Genomic DNA, 17,880 nt, shown 5'->3' on the forward strand with positions numbered 1-17,880 from the left:
TTTTATGGAGAAGTAGAAGAGTAGAGTGGAAAGACCAGAATCGGGAGTCAAAAGGCACAGTTGAGTCCCTAATCTGTCACTTAGGTCTTGGGGAAAGTCGTGTCATCTGACTAAATATCACTGGCCTCATCTGTAAAGTGGGCCTTTCCTGGGGAGCCCCTTTGGGGGTCCCATACTTCTATGGCAACACCTCTTGAAGTTGACTTGAAAATTGTGTAGAGCTATACATGTGCAAGAGTGATGGTAAAGAGAGGAGAGGTAGAGCGGAGTCCACATCCTCTCTACTCCCAGCCCTTTGCCTGTGTGCCAACATCCACTCCCAACTACTATTAGAACATTCATCCTTTTGGTTTTGAAAGATGTCCCTCATTATGCATAACATATTAAAATAATAACTGCTAACTCCAGTTAGCTCCAGAGAGCATTCTGGAATAAGCAAGAATAGCTCAGATGAGAAGCCAGGGTCCAAGACAGGCCAGGTGGTGTTACCTCAGGATGTGCGGAAAGGACCATCACAGCCCCATGACGTGGCTGGCTATAAATAAGGCTGAGAAAGGAGGGATCAGAGCCATCCACCCCCACACATGCCCAGGCTCAGGGCAGCTACATACAAGTTGGAGAGATGATGTTTGCCTTCGACTCCCCCATGTTCTGAGTGAGAACTTTGGCCCAGTTTTAGAAGCCAAATGAGCCTTGATAAGCAGGGGTGGGGCTTCCAGAGGCAGGAATCTCAGAGTTCTATAAAGCCTAATGGGGCACCTCTGGGTAACTCTCCCCAGGACTGTGAATTGCTGGCTTTCTGCTTATTTCTCTGGAAATGCAACGGCTGTTGACTTCAGTGAAGCGGGTCTTGCAAGTGAAGAAAGCAATGCAGGAAGCCTCGCTCTCACCTGCTAGCCTTCTCCCAGGAGCCCACCAAAGGTGAGTCACATTGTTCCCAGGGACTGTGCAGGCCACTCTTTGAGAAGGGTCGTGGTACCAGTAAAAGATGGGCAGAGGGCCTGCCTTGAGGAAAAGCTCGGTAGAATCCCAGTGAAAAGCGGGCAAGGCTTGTGCACAGCCTTGGATAGGCAAGTTAACCCCTTAGGGTCTCAGCTACCTTCTCTCTAAACAGGTGGTCCCTCAGCTGCAGAGCTCCCGGATCCCGAACCTCTGATACCTGTTGTTCACAGATGATGACATCTTTCACTCCCCCAGCTGCACAAAGCAGTGGAAATATCAGTACCAGGGACCCCCCATCATTCTCTTCTCCACCACTGTTTCCACCTTTACCCTGAGCTCCTGCCAAGACCCACAGCATTCTGTGCCAACTGCAGTGTTAGTCACACCCGCTGCCTCAATCACTGCAGCAAGATTCCCAATGGACTGGGGATCAGAAGCATGTTTCACTGCTCTCGGATTTCATGAGAAGGGGAAATGGGATGTAAAGATAAGTGTGTGTGCGTGCGCGCATGCGCAGTGGGTTGCGCACAGAAGCACACACGCATACCTTTTATTTGTAAACACTCCTCAGCTTTGGCCCATGTGCTTGGAGCCTACCAGCGTTGGTAGTAAAATAACTACAGCTAGCACCTCGGGACCCACTGCGCCGTGGGACTAGCCCATTCCTCCCACACTGCATTCCATGAATACTTAGAAAAATGACTATGATCTAGTGTCTTCCCTTGCCTGGGACCCAGGGAACCTGGCTGTACGAATGTGTAGAGAAGGGCTGATGCTCCTTAAGCTTCTTATTCTCTTACTGATTCTCTGCCATTGTCCACATTCTCCCCCACCCTTTTTAGACAAGTCTAATGTCCCAGCTCAGCATTTAACCTGTTTTTGTATTTGTGAGGAAGGGATTGACCTGGGTGTGCTTGTTTTAATAAGCAACAGTGGGCTTCCCAGAAAGAGACAAACCTCAGAGCTCAACCAACCTGCCTCTCCTTCTGGCATCCTTGGTTCACACTTGGGATCTTTGTTCACATTTCCTTTTTCTGATGTACTCATAGCTCATCCCATTTTCTGTGGCCTGGATGAGCATTAAGCATCCAACTCTTGGTCTCAGTCAGCCCAGGTCTGGGTCTCAGAGTCTTGACTTCAAGCCCTGCATCGGGCTCTGCACTGGGCATGAAGCCTACTTTAAAAAAAGCAACAACCAAACAAAAAAAAACAATCTTCTTTATGGGTCTCTCTGTATTTCTGTCCCTTCCACAACACCAGCTCAAAATCTAACCCAAGAACTGCTCCCATCTTAGCTTATGCTTCACTGCCTGTTAAGGAAGAATCGTGCCTTCCACTTGATGGTCCCCACCTGCTTTTCTCCTGTGCTGTGTTCCTAATCCCCTCCACTCTCCACTCCACAGGAGGGGACTGTGTTCAGTCACCCTCCACTGTGACTGCCGTCCCACCGCCCCCCACCTCCAGTTCTTCATCAGCAGAAGCTCCACTCATCCATCAAGGTTTATCTCCAATGTAGCCTCTTCCACAAAATGTTTCCTGAGCCTTCTACCCATAAGAAATCTCTGCTTCCTCCAAACTCCTGTGGGATTCTGCCTATATCTCTTTTGAGGCCCTTATCACATTCTAACTCTCCGTCGGGGTGTGCATGTATATATGTATGTTTTCGTCTATTCCTCCCACTGGTCAAGGAAGTCCTCAAGAATCTTGACCTCCTCCATGGGGCGCCTGGGTGGCTCAGTCGGTTAATTGTCCGACTTCAGCTCGGGTCATGATCTCACGGTCTGTGAGTTTCAGCCCTGCGTTGGGCTCTGTGCTGACAGCTCAGAGCCTGGAGCCTGCTTCGGATTCTGTGTCTCCCTCTCTCTCTGCCCCTCCCCTGTTCATGCTCTGTCTCTCTCTGTCTCAAAGATAAATAAAAGCATTTTAAAAAATTAAAAAAAAAAGAATCTTGACCTCCTCTTGTTTTTTGCCTTTCCTTTCTACCTCTATAGCCTCTCCCTAGCACAGTGCCTGACATATAATAGTGAATTTTGAAACACAAGAGAAGGAGGAGAGATGGAATAAAGAAATAAAAGCTTAATGCATATTCTTGAACCAAGCAACCTCCTCAGAACAAAACCAGTTTTAAATGAAATAAAGTGATTACTCTCTAGAGAAAATGCAAGATTAAAAGGGCCCTCTTAACTCCAGTGGTCTGATGTTTCTGGAAGCCTCTACATGTTAACTTTTCTTCAAGGCTCTGGAATCCATTTCCAGAAACAGCTCCCTACTAAGATCATTACAAAAGCTACCAAGTGGCTGATTCTTGGAACCTTTCCTTGAAAGCTGAGATTTCTAATTGGAAAGAGAGGGAGGAAGGGAGCTTAGAGAAGGCAGAATGAAACCAAGTCTGAGGGGAAAGCTAGCCAAGCACAAGACCAGTGCTGGCTAACCATTAGCTCCAATGTACTAGGGAAGATACTCCACAAATATTTGATAGTACAAACTCCAATTATTTGGGAGGAACACCAAATAAATAGGGTAGATAACTAAATTCCAAACCTCTCTTGTCAGAAATGGATGAACATTTATACTTTGCCTCACTGTTTTGTGATCCTGTGACCCACTTTGCCTCACAGCACTTCAAAGTGACCTTTCTGATGGGAGAACTGGGGTTTACCAGAAGCCCAGAATCCTCAAGATGACTGACAAATGCACTCAACCTGAGCTACAGTTCTGGCGGCATACAGCTAAATGTATAAGCCTGTGGAGCCATTCTGCCCCTCACCATGGTCAGGAATTCTGTAGCCAGATATGAGCCAAAGGACCCTAGTGGCCCTCGTGAGTGCCTTGGTGACACCCAAGGTGGTGAAAGGACAGGGTATTTCTAACACATGAGTAACTATGAAGGTACTCTGAGCACATCACTTCACCAATGTATGCCATGATTTGACCATCTGTAAAAGGAAGAATATCACTAAATTTACCGGATTTCAGGTACTTTCGTGTGTGAACAGATGGAGGTGGACCTGGTGAGCTCTGTACTTGTAGCTGGAAGGAGAAACTCCAGAATTTCACCAGGGATATTAGCAGTCAGGATTAAAGCAAGGTGGGTAGGTCCAGGAAAGAAACAGATTATCTCTTCCCTCTTCCACTGTCTCCTTCCCCATTTCCTCTCTGTTCCATTTAGAATTATTCTCTCTGTCTTCCATATTCTCACAGCATTTGCTTCTTACACTATGTATTTAGCTGTAAAATGCCTGCCTCTTCCATTAGACTGTGCTCTCTTGGTGGGCACAAAGGATGTCGTCTTCACTACTGGGCATCAAGAACATTGTGTGGGATGTGCTCAGTAAATACTGGGAGGCCCAATCAAGAAAAGCAGAGAGGATGGAATCAAGCATCAAAGTGCCTTAAAAAGTAGAAAAACAATAAGTGTGTTCTTGTGAAGTAAAAAGAAAGAAGAAGGAGGAAGGAGGTTAATGAGAGGGGCACCTTAAAAATGAATGAGATTTTTAAAATTATATCCTATGGGGTTTATAACATGTGTAGAAGTAAACCATATCACAATAATAGCTCAAAGGGAGGGAGAGGATAAATGAAGTTAAACTAAAGTATGGTTTTTCACTGTTCAGAAAGTAGAAGGATTAATTTAAGTTAGAGTACAATAAACCAAGCATGTATATTGTAATCTCTCTGAGGTCATTGCTAAATGGAAAAGAGGGGATAAAATGGAATAATAATAAATACTTGCTTAATCCAAAAGAATACAGGAAAGAAGAAATAAAGAAACAAAGTCCATATGAGAGAAATGGAAATAAATAGTGAGATAATAAATTTAATCCCATCTATATTAGTCATCACAATAAATATAATTGGACTAGTTACTCCAACTAAAGCATCAATATTGTAAGACTTGTTAAAAAACAAACAAAAAAGACCTAACTATGTGCTGTTTAGAAGAGATATGTTTTGAATATAAAGACCCTAAGAAGTTAAAAGTATAAAAGGACAGCAAAAGATATACCATGAAAACAGTAATAAAAAAAAACAAAAAGAAGGCAGCTTTCTTAACATCAGGAAAAGTAGACCTTATGGAAGAAATATCACAAAGATAAAGAGGGACATCTAATAAGGATAAGAGAGTCAAATGGTTACAGAAAGATAACCATCTCAAATTTGCATTCATTTGACAACATAGCTTCAAAATGCAGGAAAAATGGATGAAATAATTGCTGTGTTATATTTTGAGAAGACTGGCTGGAGACAACTTGTAAGATTTTGATTGTTATCTCCACTACAGGTTTTCTACAGTTCCTGCTGTCCCCTTGGCCAAAACAGATACTTGGCCAGAGGATGTGGGGATCCTTGCCTTGGAGGTCTATTTCCCAGCCCAATATGTGGACCAAACAGACCTGGAGAAATATAACAATGTGGAAGCAGGGAGGTACACAGTGGGCTTGGGCCAAACCCATATGGGCTTCTGCTCAGTCCAGGAGGACATCAACTCCCTGTGCCTGACGGTGGTACAGCAGCTGATGGAACGCACGCAGCTCCCGTGGGACTCTGTGGGCAGGCTGGAAGTGGGCACTGAGACCATCATCGACAAGTCCAAGGCTGTCAAAACAGTGCTCATGGAGCTCTTCCAGGATTCAGGCAACACTGACATTGAGGGCATAGATACCACCAATGCCTGCTACGGTGGCACTGCCTCCCTCTTCAATGCTGCCAACTGGGTAGAGTCCAGCTCCTGGGATGGTAGGTGCTGCCTGAAACCTCGTGTAAGACAGGAGCTGGGTTCAAGGCTGGATCCTCAGTTTTCTTTCTCCATTTCCCCAGTGGTTTCATCAGGGAATGAAGGACAACTCATTTATACAGCTGCTGCTGTCATCAACAACTACAATGATGATAACTGCTTAGACTTGTATAGCTTTATACTGTTAATTAGGCAGCATGTTCACATAGCCATTCACTTCCAACAGCCTAGGAAGTGATTTTGATGCCTAGTTTATCGGTGAAAAAATGGAGGGTCCAATATCTTACACATAGAGTGTGGCAGGGGTGAGATGCCAAACCAAACCCAATATATTCCTCTTTCTTGTAAGCTTCTCTTTAGCCTCTGAGAGACAGAAATTTGTACAAGTTTAGATGTTAAGGGAAGACACCCTGGTAGAAATAGACCCAGAGAATCACAGGATACACTAGTACACAGAGTATTTCTTCTCTTTCTCCCTTTCCTGGTTACTAGGAAATTGTTTTTTGCTTAACATACGAACATTATCCTGTCTCTTACTTATATTTTCCCTCAATGATGTATTAGAGGATGAACACCTTTTGTGATAGCAAGAAAATGTCCAAGAGAAACAGAACAAGTTGAGAGTTTGAAACCTAGCTCTGTTGATCATTGTTGACAAGTCCCTTAACCACTTTGAGCCTCAGAGTTCTTATTTGGTGACCTGCCTTGCAGGGATGGTAAAAAGACTGTAGAAGAGATCCACAGAGCTGTGAAAGAACATTTCTGTCAAGGCACTTAGTATATTTACTAAGTTGGAAACTAGAGTTTAAAACTGCAGAAACCATAATTAACATTAATTGTAAAGTCTTAATGTTGGCAGGGAACTTAAAGTTTATCTAATCAAATATTCTTTATTTAAAGAGAGGCCAACAAGAGTTGAACTCTTTGCCTCTGATCACACAGCATGGCAGTGCAATTCACACATCCATTCAGTATTGATTCTGACTGTTCTGTGTAGCCTCACCATCAAAGGTTCCATTGACTTGGGATGTCCCAGCCCCTACATCATCAAATCTGTTCTTACAACGCTTCTCCTACTTGGCGCTTATATTATTGCCTGTCCAGCAACCCCTACTCCTGTCATCACCAATATTTCCAGTCAAGCATTTAGTTGGAGAATAGGAATGAAGGGCAAGGGACACTCACCAACCAAAACTCAGAACCTTTAACCAAAACTCAGAACCTTGTTCAGGAATATCATAAGCTTCAAGCATGTCATTTCAAATGAGTAGATTCTGCTGAGTGGCAGCATACTCCACAGGAGGGTATCCTTCTTTAACATGATGTCTTGGTCAGAGGGAGGAAAAAAAAACTATTGAGATGTGAATCATTTTGTATCAAAACAAAAGCGTATTTAAACTTTAGCCTAATGGCAACCACCAAGACTAGACAAAATCAGTGTAGGTGGGATTTCTGCTTTGACCTGGCCAACGTTCCACCTGGGGTCCCTCAGATGGACAGAGATGGTTCTGGGACTTACCAGGAATTTCAGAATCACTCCAGAGAGACAGTAGGGTATGAGGGAAGGAAAAAGTCATATAGCCTCAGATTGTCCAGCAGACTTCAATTTTTGCTCTTTTTTTTTCTTTAGTGAAAGTAACTGAAATTTATAATTAAAAAATATACACATACACAAAAGAGTGGACAGTGAAGAAAAAGTTCCCTTTCGACACCCCATTATCACTTTCCAGAATTTCACGCTAACGGTTTCTATATATTCTTCCAGAATTTTTCTATGTACTTCCAAGCATACACATAAGTATTCAGTTTTAGTTTTTAACATTGTACATATTATTCCTCATCTCCATGATGTCTTAGAGGTCATTTTATATCAATATATATAAGGTCTACTTCATCTTTGAAAAGCCTTATAATATTCTATTGATGAATATGCCAAACTTTATTTAATTGGTCCCATATTGATAGATCTTTAGACTGTGTATTTTTTACAATTATACAAAAATGTTTTATTTTTTAATTAGAGAGAGAGAGAGAGCCTGCAAGTGGGAGAGAGGGGCAGAGGGAGAGAGAGAGAATCTTAAGCAGGCTCTATGCTTAGTGTGTAACCCAATGGAGGGCTCAATCCCACAACCCTGGGATCATGACCTGAGCTGAAATCAAAGTCAGCTGCTTAACCGATTGATTGAGCCACCCAGGTGCCCTTTAAAAAATGTTTTAATGAACATTGTATAATAGCTTGTGATAATGTGGTAAGAATAAGTTCTTAGAAATGGAGTTGCTTCATATGTTGATTTGAAAGTTTAATAGAGGGGCATCTGGGTGGCTCAGTCGGTTTAACCTCTGACTCTTGATTTCAGCTCAGGTCATGATCTCACGGTTAGTGAGATTGAACCCTGTATCAGGCTCTGCGCTGACAGAGCAGAGGCTGCTTGGGATTCTCTCTCTCCCTCTCTGTCCCTCTCCCACACACATACATACTATCTCAGAATAAATAAATAAACTTTTAAAATAAATAAATAAAAGTTCGATAGAATGTGCCAAATTGTTCTTCAAGATGTACTAAAAAGTACATTCTTACAATACATATTATCAAACTTTCTAATCTTTGTCAACTTAATAGGGAAAAATAAGAATTTGTCTTTTTTTTTCATTATAAGAGAACTTCGATATTTTTTGGGATGTTCATTGGCCATTCTCCTATTACATACCTTGTTTTTTTTATGAGACTTTTATAAATGAAAGAAAATAGCTTTTTGTTGATTTTAAATATTGTAAATATGTCCCCAGTTTGAGCTTGTTTCTTTTTTTTTTTTTATGTTTATTTATTTTTGAGAGAGACAGAGACAGAGCATGGGGCGGGCGGCAGAGACAGAGACACAGAATCTGAAACAGGCTCCAGGCTCAGCTGTCAGCACAGAGCCTGACGCAGGGCTCAAACTCACGGACCGTGAGATCATGACCTAAGCCGAAGTCGGACACCCAACCGACTAAGCCACCCAAGCACCCCTGTCTGAGCTTGTTTCTGATAAAAAGTTTGAATTTTTAGATAGCCAAATTTATTAATCTTTTCTTTAACAGCTTCTAAATACTTTTTTTTATAGTTTCCAAACTATATATAAACTATATATAAAACGATATTTTTGTTGTTGGGGATGGAGTTGGGAGTTGTTCGAATTCTTAAAAGAAGGTTCTTGGGTTTCAATGAATTTGTGTTGGAATCCTGACCCTAAATCCTTATCACACTATCTATTAGCTGTGTGCCTTGGCCAAGTGACTTAAGTTCCTTGGGCCTCAATTTCTTTGTCTATAAAGAGGGAATAACTGTACCTGATATATAGGCTTATTGTGAGAGCAGGGATATTTGTTTTTGTTCACTGGTCTATCTTCATTACCTAAAATTGTGCCTGGGTCATAGAAAGCACCCCATCTACTCAAGATTTGGTAGTGATAATTATGTCTTGTCTCTCATTACAGGTCGCTATGCAATGGTGGTCTGTGGAGACATTGCAGTCTATCCCAGTGGTAACGCTCGTCCCACAGGTGGGGCTGGAGCCATGGCCATGCTGGTTGGACCCAAGGCCCCTCTGGCCCTCGAGAGAGGTCTGTGATAAACTGTGGATATGTGGTACAAAGAGACTGTGCATGGCATAGTCAAATACATAGCTCCCAATCCCAAACTGGCATACTCACTATGCAGAGCTAAAGTATGGATTTGAGGATGACATTGCTTGCCTTCAAAAGGCTGTATGTACTGGGGAGCAAAGGGCAGGGAGGAAGGGAAAAGAGGGATCGGTGAGCTTTCCTCTTCTGCACAATCACACATGGGGATAATGATGCATGGAACGAGTGGCATTGATGCTGTAGATGAGGACCTTTAAGGAGCTACACTGGCAACTGAATATGAAAGAAGATAATTGGGTATGAGGAGAAAGGTTCTCCCTTGAGACTTTTGGCATCTATTCCAGACTTTAAGCCTGTATAGGTATGGAAAGGGAAATATACATCTCATGCTATAAGAGCAACAATCTGTTCCACTTCCTTTGAATGTGTGAGGGATGTTGAGTGGGTTCAGGCTTGAGCATGAGACAGAGGAAGACCAAGAAATTATTGGCACATGGTTCCCCTATCCTCTCTGCTCTGTGGGGACTGCATTGTACAGTCCTGAATCCCTCTGTGTGCTTTGCCAGGGCTTAGGGGAACCCACATGGAGAACGTATACGACTTCTACAAACCAGATGGGGCTACAGAGTACCCAATGGTGGATGGGAAGCTCTCCATCCAGTGCTACCTACAGGCCTTGGACAGATGTTACACATTATACCGTCAAAAAATCCAGAACCAGTGGAAGCAAGGTATGGGGCTCAGAGGGTAGAAAATGGGGACTCTATTTCCATGGGGCCAAGGGTTTGTCCTAAAAGCTTAAGACAAGGTTTCTTCTCTCCTCCAAAAATGATCTCAAGAGAATTGCTTCATGTAATTCCTCTGACACCCTTTGACACCCTGTAAGTCATCGAGAGTGAAAGTACCCTTCCTTTGACACCCTTCCATGGGTCTATGCTTAAGTCCATCTGGAAGCCATCCAAATTCAAGTATGAAGTTAAATGAAAGAAAGGAAGCAATTCAGAACCAAAGCCACCAGTAGGAAACCAGTGGGTGTCAGCCACCTGGGGAGGTACTGTGGTGAGTCAGAATAACCACCTCCTACTGGGGCTAGGATTTGTTTCTGTTGAAGCCAGGAGTGATTTGACTCATGATTTGTAGTTTGCTACCTCTTAAAGTCTGGTTGATGTTGAAAAATCTGACCTCTATTTTTGGTACACTAACATATTAGTGTTGAAAAATCTGACCTCTATTTTTGGTACACTAACGTATTAGTGATTTGTCTTTGGATGGTAGTGTTACAAGTTAATTTTATTTTCACCTTTAGTTTCTGACTTTTCCTGCTAAGAAAACATGTACCACTTTTGTAATCAGAAAAGAAACAAACTTCAGCTTAAAAATACAGAGCAATCTACTTTAAAGAAAATACAAGGGTTCTTAACTGCGTACTCCTGCCCAGACAAGCATCAGTGTAGGAAAAAGCATGTACAGAAGTGTCAGAGCACGGATGCTCTAGGGGTGGCCTAAGGAGCCACTTCTTGACCCTTTCCACCATGCTGAGAGGAATGCCAGCTGCCACTGACCCCACGGGTTAAGCAGTCCACCTGGACCTCTCTACCTCCCGTCCACTATAAAATCGCTCTTGGCTAATTACTCTCACCAGCTCGGAATCCTTTTGGCATTCTAATTTTGCTCCTTAACCTCCTACGAAATTTGATTGATGCTGCTTTGACTCTCAGCACTAAATTATAAACACTCCTAAGGGCAGAGGGCACATTGGCCTCCTCCTCGGAGTGAGAGAGACAGTCTGGGGTGTAGAGTCAGAGACATCAGAACCTAAATCCAAAGTCAGCCATTTTCAAGATGGGTAATCTTGGACACATGCCCTAGCTTCATATTTTAGAGACTCTGTTTCCTCCTCTGAAAAATAGAGAAAGTAATGCAACAGTAGTTTGATTTGGAGGAATTATCTGTCAGAAAGGTTGGCAACAGTAGAGAGGAAGAAAATATTTGTTTCTCTCACTTCTTTCTTTATAAGTAAGTGCTTATCAGAATGCTCATTAAGTGAATGAACAAACCCATGTGGGTTGCTGGAGGCTGTGAGTCCCTCAGCACACTTAGGTCGCGGGACACAGGTCTAAATGGCTCATCTGCCATGGCACATCCTTGCTTTCACATTTCCTCTTCCAGCTGGCATCGATCGGCCTTTCACTCTCGATGACTTACAGTTTATGATCTTTCACGCACCCTTCTGCAAGATGGTCCAGAAATCTCTGGCTCGCCTGATGTTCAATGACTTCCTGTCAGCCAGCAGCAACGTGAAGACCAGCCTGTATAAGGGGCTGGAGGACTTCAGGTGAGTCCTCTTTGGGGGAACCTAGAGGTTCATGAGGGCTGAGGAAGGAGGAGGTTTCTGCACGTCTAGGCAGCCATGGGAGGAATAGGGGCAATCCTCCAACACAATACAAATGACACACAGTCCACGAGTTATTGGGTAATGGTCTGCATAGCGCCCTCCTCCTTTTATCTCAGGGAGCACAGGGCGTTTGCCAGCACCTCGAGATCAAGTGGCTATAAGAAGCTTCAGAGAATAAGAAAAAAAAGGGGAAAGGGAGTGTGGCTAAATCATTTAGTCAAGAAACATTTTTTAAAAAAATTTCTAATGTTTATTTATTTTTGAGAGAAAGGGAGACAGAACATGAGCGGGCAAGGGGCAGAGAGAGAGAGAGACACAGAATCTGAAGCAGCTCCAGGCTCTGAGCTGTCAGCATGGAGCCTGAACCGGGGCTCGAACCCACAAACCGTGAGATCATGACCCTAGCCGAAGTCCAAAACTTAACCGACGGAGCCACCCAGGTGTCCCAAGTCAAAAAAACATTTTATGAACATCAGCTATGCATCAGGCATCATACTAAACTCTAAGGACACCAAAATGAATGTGACTCCCTGGTCCCTGCCTTGAGGATCTTACAGAAACACCTAGAAGCAGATAATCACAGTATGGGATGGCAACTTCAGGAGCGTCAGGCCTCATTCTCACTTGCCTTTGGTTTAATGTCTCACTTGTTGCCTCAATATCCTCCACCTATGAAATGGAGATAGTCTAGTTCACCCCCTTAGAAGAGTACTATTTATTGAGGCATCACTCCAAGACATTTAGAAAAGAAGACTCTTCAATATACAGTTCCCACTGGGAAGAAAATATTCCCTTTTATTCTTGGTAGCTGTTTTTTTTTCAGGTTTTTGTGTATTCTACCAACACTTGCCCCTACTGCTAACCTACTGCCCCTACTAACCTCACCACTAACTAAAATATCAAAATTAGCACAAACACTGCTTCTAAGACCCATGTCTTAGATCCATGTCTTAGAAGTAGTGTTTCTGTCCCATGAAAAACAAAATTCTAATATACACCAAAGGTAATAGTTTACTGTCTTTAATATATGAAAGCCTCATCAACAATAAGATAAACACCCTGATAGAAAATGGAGAAAAAGATATGGACCAGAAATTTCCTCAAAGAAGAAATGCACATAATCCTATTTTTCAACATGTGCACTCAGTGGCAACAAATCTAAGCGAGTTACCATTTTCCTTACATAGCTGTTTTAAAATTTGAACACCCAGAAGTGACAAGGCTCCGGGAAGACAGGCAACCATGGACGTGTCAACTGACACAAGGACATTGGGGAGAAATAGGAAAACACAAAGCAAAGGCCTTGAAGAGGTGCACACCTTTTGGTTCAGTAAATCCACATGTTTAAGGGAATAGGTAGCTCTTTGTTGTAGTGTTTTCACTGGGGGACAGGCGTGGGGAGAGTAGTTAAGGTAGGGCATGTTGTACCATGACTCGTTCTGCAGCCTTTAAAAATAATGTTATGGAAGACGATTTAATGTCATGGGGAAAATTAACCAGGGAAGCATGATGAGTAGAATGCATAGCATGATTTTATTTTCCACTTAACTATATGAAAGCAGGATGTATTCCGCAAGAACAGTATGACCTAAGTGCTCTCTCTGAATGGTAGGACTCTTAGTGACATCGTTTTTCTTTGTGCTTGTCTGTATTTCCTAGTATTTTATAATAAAAACACGTGCCCCAAAGTCTTCTTTCCAGAAGCTGTTACTTCCCTCCCCTCTTATGCTGTCTCACCTGGCCTGTTTTTCTGGCCGCCTCCCAGGGGGCTAAAGCTGGAAGACACCTACACCAACAAGGACCTGGATAAGGCACTTCAAAAGGCCTCTCTGGACATGTTCAACAAGAAAACCAAGGCCTCCCTTTACCTCTCCACGCACAACGGGAATACATACACCTCATCGCTGTATGGGTGCTTGGCCTCCCTTCTGTCCCAGTGAGTACTATGTCTGGTCCCACCATCTCCCTCCCAACCCACGGTCAGAGGGGTCAACCAAGTTTGGTTCCTCTTCTAGTTCAGAAATTTGTAAGGAAGGAAAGAAAGAAGGAGAGAGAATGAAAGAAACTTGTTTCAAAAGTATATGTATAGGCAGCTTTACTATCGGTATTAAACAATGGTCTCCAACGTGATGTTGTATGATGTCAAGGGATGTGCAAGACCTGCCCGGATGCAGCAAGTATACAGGAGCACTTTTGTGCATGTTTTTATCCATCCATTTGAAATCTCTGTACTTAGGAAGAGAGTACACAGCACTCCACTGAGTTAGAGAGCACTTAACTGGTGGTTAAGAGTCAAGCTGTAGAACCTGCAACCTAGGTTCAAATACCACTTATCAGCTTTGACCTTGGAAAAATACTTAACCTCTGTGTGCCTCACTTTCCCCATCTATAAAATGTGTACACTAATAATACCTACCTTTTTGGGGTTTGATGAGTGTTAAATGTCTAGAAGAATTAAGGGCACCTCGGTGGCTGAGTCGGTTAAGCTTCTGACTTTGGCTCAGGTCATGATCTCATGGTCCATGAGTTCGAACCCCATGTCGGGCTCTGTGCTGACAGCTCAGAGCCTGGAGCCGGCTTCGGATTTTGTGTCTCCCTCTCTCTCTGCCCCTCCCCCGCTTGTACTCTCTCTCTCAAAAATAAATAAACATTAAAAAAGATTTTTTTTTAAGAATTGAAACAGTAGTGTTCAGCAATTGCTCAGATGTTATTTGGTATTTCTGTTGCTATTCTATTTTGTGGGTTTTATAAGGCGATACCTGTACTATAGTACCTGCATATAACATAGGATATATATAAATGTGTATATATATATATATATATATATATGAACTCAATCAAATTATTACTGATGAGGGGATGATAAAAAAGTTACACGTGGTGAAACATTACCAGCAAACATGGAAGCCTTGAATTGGTCTGACCTCCAAACTTCCGAGTTCACTGAATTCATCTTGTCCTCATAGGTGAGAAGGAGCCCCTTTCATACCCCCAAATTCCGTTATGCTCATTGTGCCTTCGGTAGCTTGGATTTTAGTTGCTCTCCTCCCGGCAGATTTTCTTCTCTCTGGGCCTATCCCCAGGGTCTTCCAAAAGTCCCTATTTGCGTAGAGAGCCTGGAGCCCATTTCTACTTGCAAGAGGTTGACTAGATGGGGCCGATAGGTTGGTGGCTTATTTGAAGTGCAGAGTATAATGCCAATACATTTCTGGGGTTTTGATTTCTTTCCCTGCAGGCACTCTGCCCAAGACTTGGCTGGCTCCAGGATTGGGGCCTTCTCTTACGGCTCTGGCTTGGCAGCGAGTTTTTTTTCATTTCGAGTGTCCCAGGATGCTTCTCCAGGTGAGTTCTATCAGGCACTTCTGGTAAGATTCATCTGGTAAAAGAAACCACGCTCTGCCTCATCCCTACTGAGGCTCCTATCTTGACAGAAGGATGTTGCGATTAAAAGCCAAGGAACTCCCTAAAGGGATTTAAGCAATGGAGTAAGTTTGTCTAACTTATGTAGTTGAAGCATTTGCCTGGCTCTTACTTGGACTAGACTGAAGAGAAACAAAGGCGAAAACGGGGGAACAAGTCAGGTCGTTCCAGCAAATGGACGAGGCAAGAAGTAATCAATGGTCATTTGTCACAACCGGTTAAAGGGAAGTTGGTGGGTCTGAGATATCCAATAAATATTTGCTGATTATTTTACGTCAGATGTGATCAGGGGTGCACACGTAAGCACTATGTGGGACATACCTTGACTGGATGAATGTGTTTGCTTGTATGTTTTGCTAACATTATGTTTGCTGACCTTTATCATTTCTTGCCACACACAACACTTTCCTTCAGGGTCTGAACTTTCACAGAACCTCACTGTCTATCGGACTCATGGTCAGCAGCAGTGATAATGACCGTGAAGTAGATTTAACAGTCTGGCCATTGTCTCCCAGGATCCCCCCTGGAGAAGCTGGTGTCCAGTGTCTCAAACCTGCCAAAACGCCTCGCCTCCCGGAAGCGTATGTCTCCCGAGGAGTTCACAGAAATAATGGACCAAAGAGAACAATTCTACCATAAGGGTAAGAAAAAGGGCAGGAAGAGAAAGAGAGAGATTTTTGTTCTCAGATTCCATGCCAGGGGCAGAGAGCTGGGGATTCATCGGAAGTCTGGACTACAGCGGGCCAGCGCAAATATGCCTATGATATGATGGGGAGAAAATCTGTTATGTCTAAGGGTGCAAGAATTGAGTGGGGAAGCATTTGGCAGAGTAGAGAAGAGGGGGGAGGCAGCATGTAACTTCCCAGGATAGACTGTAGCTACCCACTCAAAACAGGATACAGGACAGTGTAGTCCCAAGGGTACTAGATGCGTGGTCTTGAAAACTGCTATCTGTGTAACAGGTGAAAGAACCCAGACTTTGGAGCTGGATATTCCAATCTAAACTGACCTGTGACAAACATCAGCTCTTTCTCTTTGGGGAAACTATTGAAATCTTACTCAGTTGTCTCATTCTAAAGTCATTACCAGCTTTGCAGGATTGCCAATTGATTAAATGAATTAATGTATATAAATAAGCTATCAACAGATATTACTATCTCTGCCTACCTGCCCCCTTTCCCTAAGAAACATTAAAAAAAAGTATTGCCCCCCCCCCCCAAAAAAAGCAACAAAGGAAAAAAAGACAAAAGCTAAAGTTACAACTCAAAAGACCAGATGGTGGTTTAAAAAATTTTTTTAATGTTTATTTATTTTTGAGAGAGAGAGAGTCAGAGCACGAGCGGGGGAGGGGCAGTGAGCGAGGGAGACCCAGGCAGGCTCCAGGCTCTGAGCTGTCAGCACAGAGCCCAATATGGGCTTGAACTCATGAGCCATGAGATCATGACCTGAGCCGAAGTCAGATGCTTAACCGACTAGCCACTCAGGCAGTGGTTTTAAAAACAGTACCAGAACAAAACATATTTTCTCAAAGACTTGGGACACATGGCTTGTAGTGTGATATGAAAAGGACACAGAATTCACAGAAATGGGAACGTTCTGGAAAACTTTAGACCTAGTAGTCTGCATGTCTGCAACAGGGGACATGTTAGAATAAAGAAGAAAAGCAAAATAAAAACAGGACCCAAGATGAATGCTGACAGACAAAGAACAGAAATACTACAAAGCATCAGATCCAGAGAATTTAGGGCTAGGAAGGAAGTGTCTGTTAGAAGCCAGGAAGCTCAAAGGCACACATACCTCAAGCCAGATAGCATTGACAAAAGGACATGATGAGGACTTCAATAGAGGAAGGGTGAGCTTACTGTAGGGAAAGGTCATACTCCTTGAGGAAAAGTTCTAATAGGCAAGCCAAATACTAGATTCAAGATGGCTGCTTCTGGTTCTTGGGCTGGTCCGGGGCTCTGTCGGGGGGGGAGGTAACAGGTGGCCTCACAGACCCTTGCAGCACAGCCAGGACAGCTTCACCATGAAGGCATCCCCAGACTATTGTCTCTTCCCCACCCCCATGCAGCCTTCCCTAAGCATTGCTTCTGCTCCCTCCACAGTGAATTTCTCACCACCTGGTGACATAAGCAGCCTGTTCCCAGGCACCTGGTACCTGGAGCAAGTGGATGAGCTACATCGTCGCAAGTACGCCCGGCGACCGGTCTAAAGGTGGTGAGTGATTCTGCAGGGCTGGTGGCACAGAGCTTTTCCTCTTCAGATGCAGTTCCGATAGTGTCACCAGGCCAGACTGGATCCGTAGCTCCAAGGTGATCAGAGGTGGGGAGTTTGTACCACGAGGACCACGTCAAACTGTTGGGGCTCTTTGCCTTGGAAAGACTAGAGCTGGGGAAGGGCCGTGCTTGAAACTTGGGAATGTCAAAAAAAAAGGGGGGGGGCAACTGGTTTACCCAATCTGCTCACCAGGGGAAGGTCTCCTAGAAGCTTGGCAGAAACCAAGTTAGCATCTATGAGGGGAAGCAGGCTGTGAACCTGAGCCTGTGGGACTTGTTCTTCCAGCGGGGACAGACCAGTAACAAAGATGAGTGGCTTCAGGAAAGGTACTCGCTGGTGTGTTGGGGGCAGATCCATGAAGAAACAGGGTGCTGGGGATTCTGCTGGAGCCAGAAGCTTGGGTGGACGGGAGCCTCACCATGTAGTCCTTCCTGGGGAGGAAGGGGTGAGGTGTGGAAACTCAGCAGGGGATGGAGGGGGGAGGACAGAA

The 17,880-nt window shown here is 43.7% G+C and overlaps 1 protein-coding gene across 2 annotated transcripts; it reads left to right on the top strand.

Annotated features, from left to right (window-relative positions):
- The first annotated feature begins 817 nt into the window (after positions 1-817).
- On the top strand, positions 818-17,325 carry HMGCS2 (3-hydroxy-3-methylglutaryl-CoA synthase 2). Of its 2 annotated transcripts, XM_047085776.1 has the most exons (9): positions 818-921; positions 5,225-5,679; positions 9,152-9,277; positions 9,865-10,029; positions 11,468-11,633; positions 13,459-13,629; positions 14,929-15,035; positions 15,629-15,754; positions 17,219-17,325. In XM_047085776.1, exons 1-9 carry the CDS (start codon positions 818-820, stop codon positions 17,323-17,325), a joined length of 1,527 nt encoding a protein of 508 aa, XP_046941732.1. The 2 variants fall into 2 exon arrangements, with proteins under 2 accessions (XP_046941732.1, XP_046941733.1); XM_047085777.1 differs by lacking the exon at positions 9,152-9,277.
- The last annotated feature ends 555 nt before the right edge of the window (positions 17,326-17,880 follow it).

This window comes from Lynx rufus, unplaced genomic scaffold (assembly GCF_022079265.1).
Source record: "Lynx rufus isolate CCGP_SWC_20201006 ecotype Redwood Valley unplaced genomic scaffold, mLynRuf1.p SCAF_2, whole genome shotgun sequence".
In the NCBI taxonomy this organism is placed as follows: domain Eukaryota; kingdom Metazoa; phylum Chordata; class Mammalia; order Carnivora; family Felidae; genus Lynx; species Lynx rufus.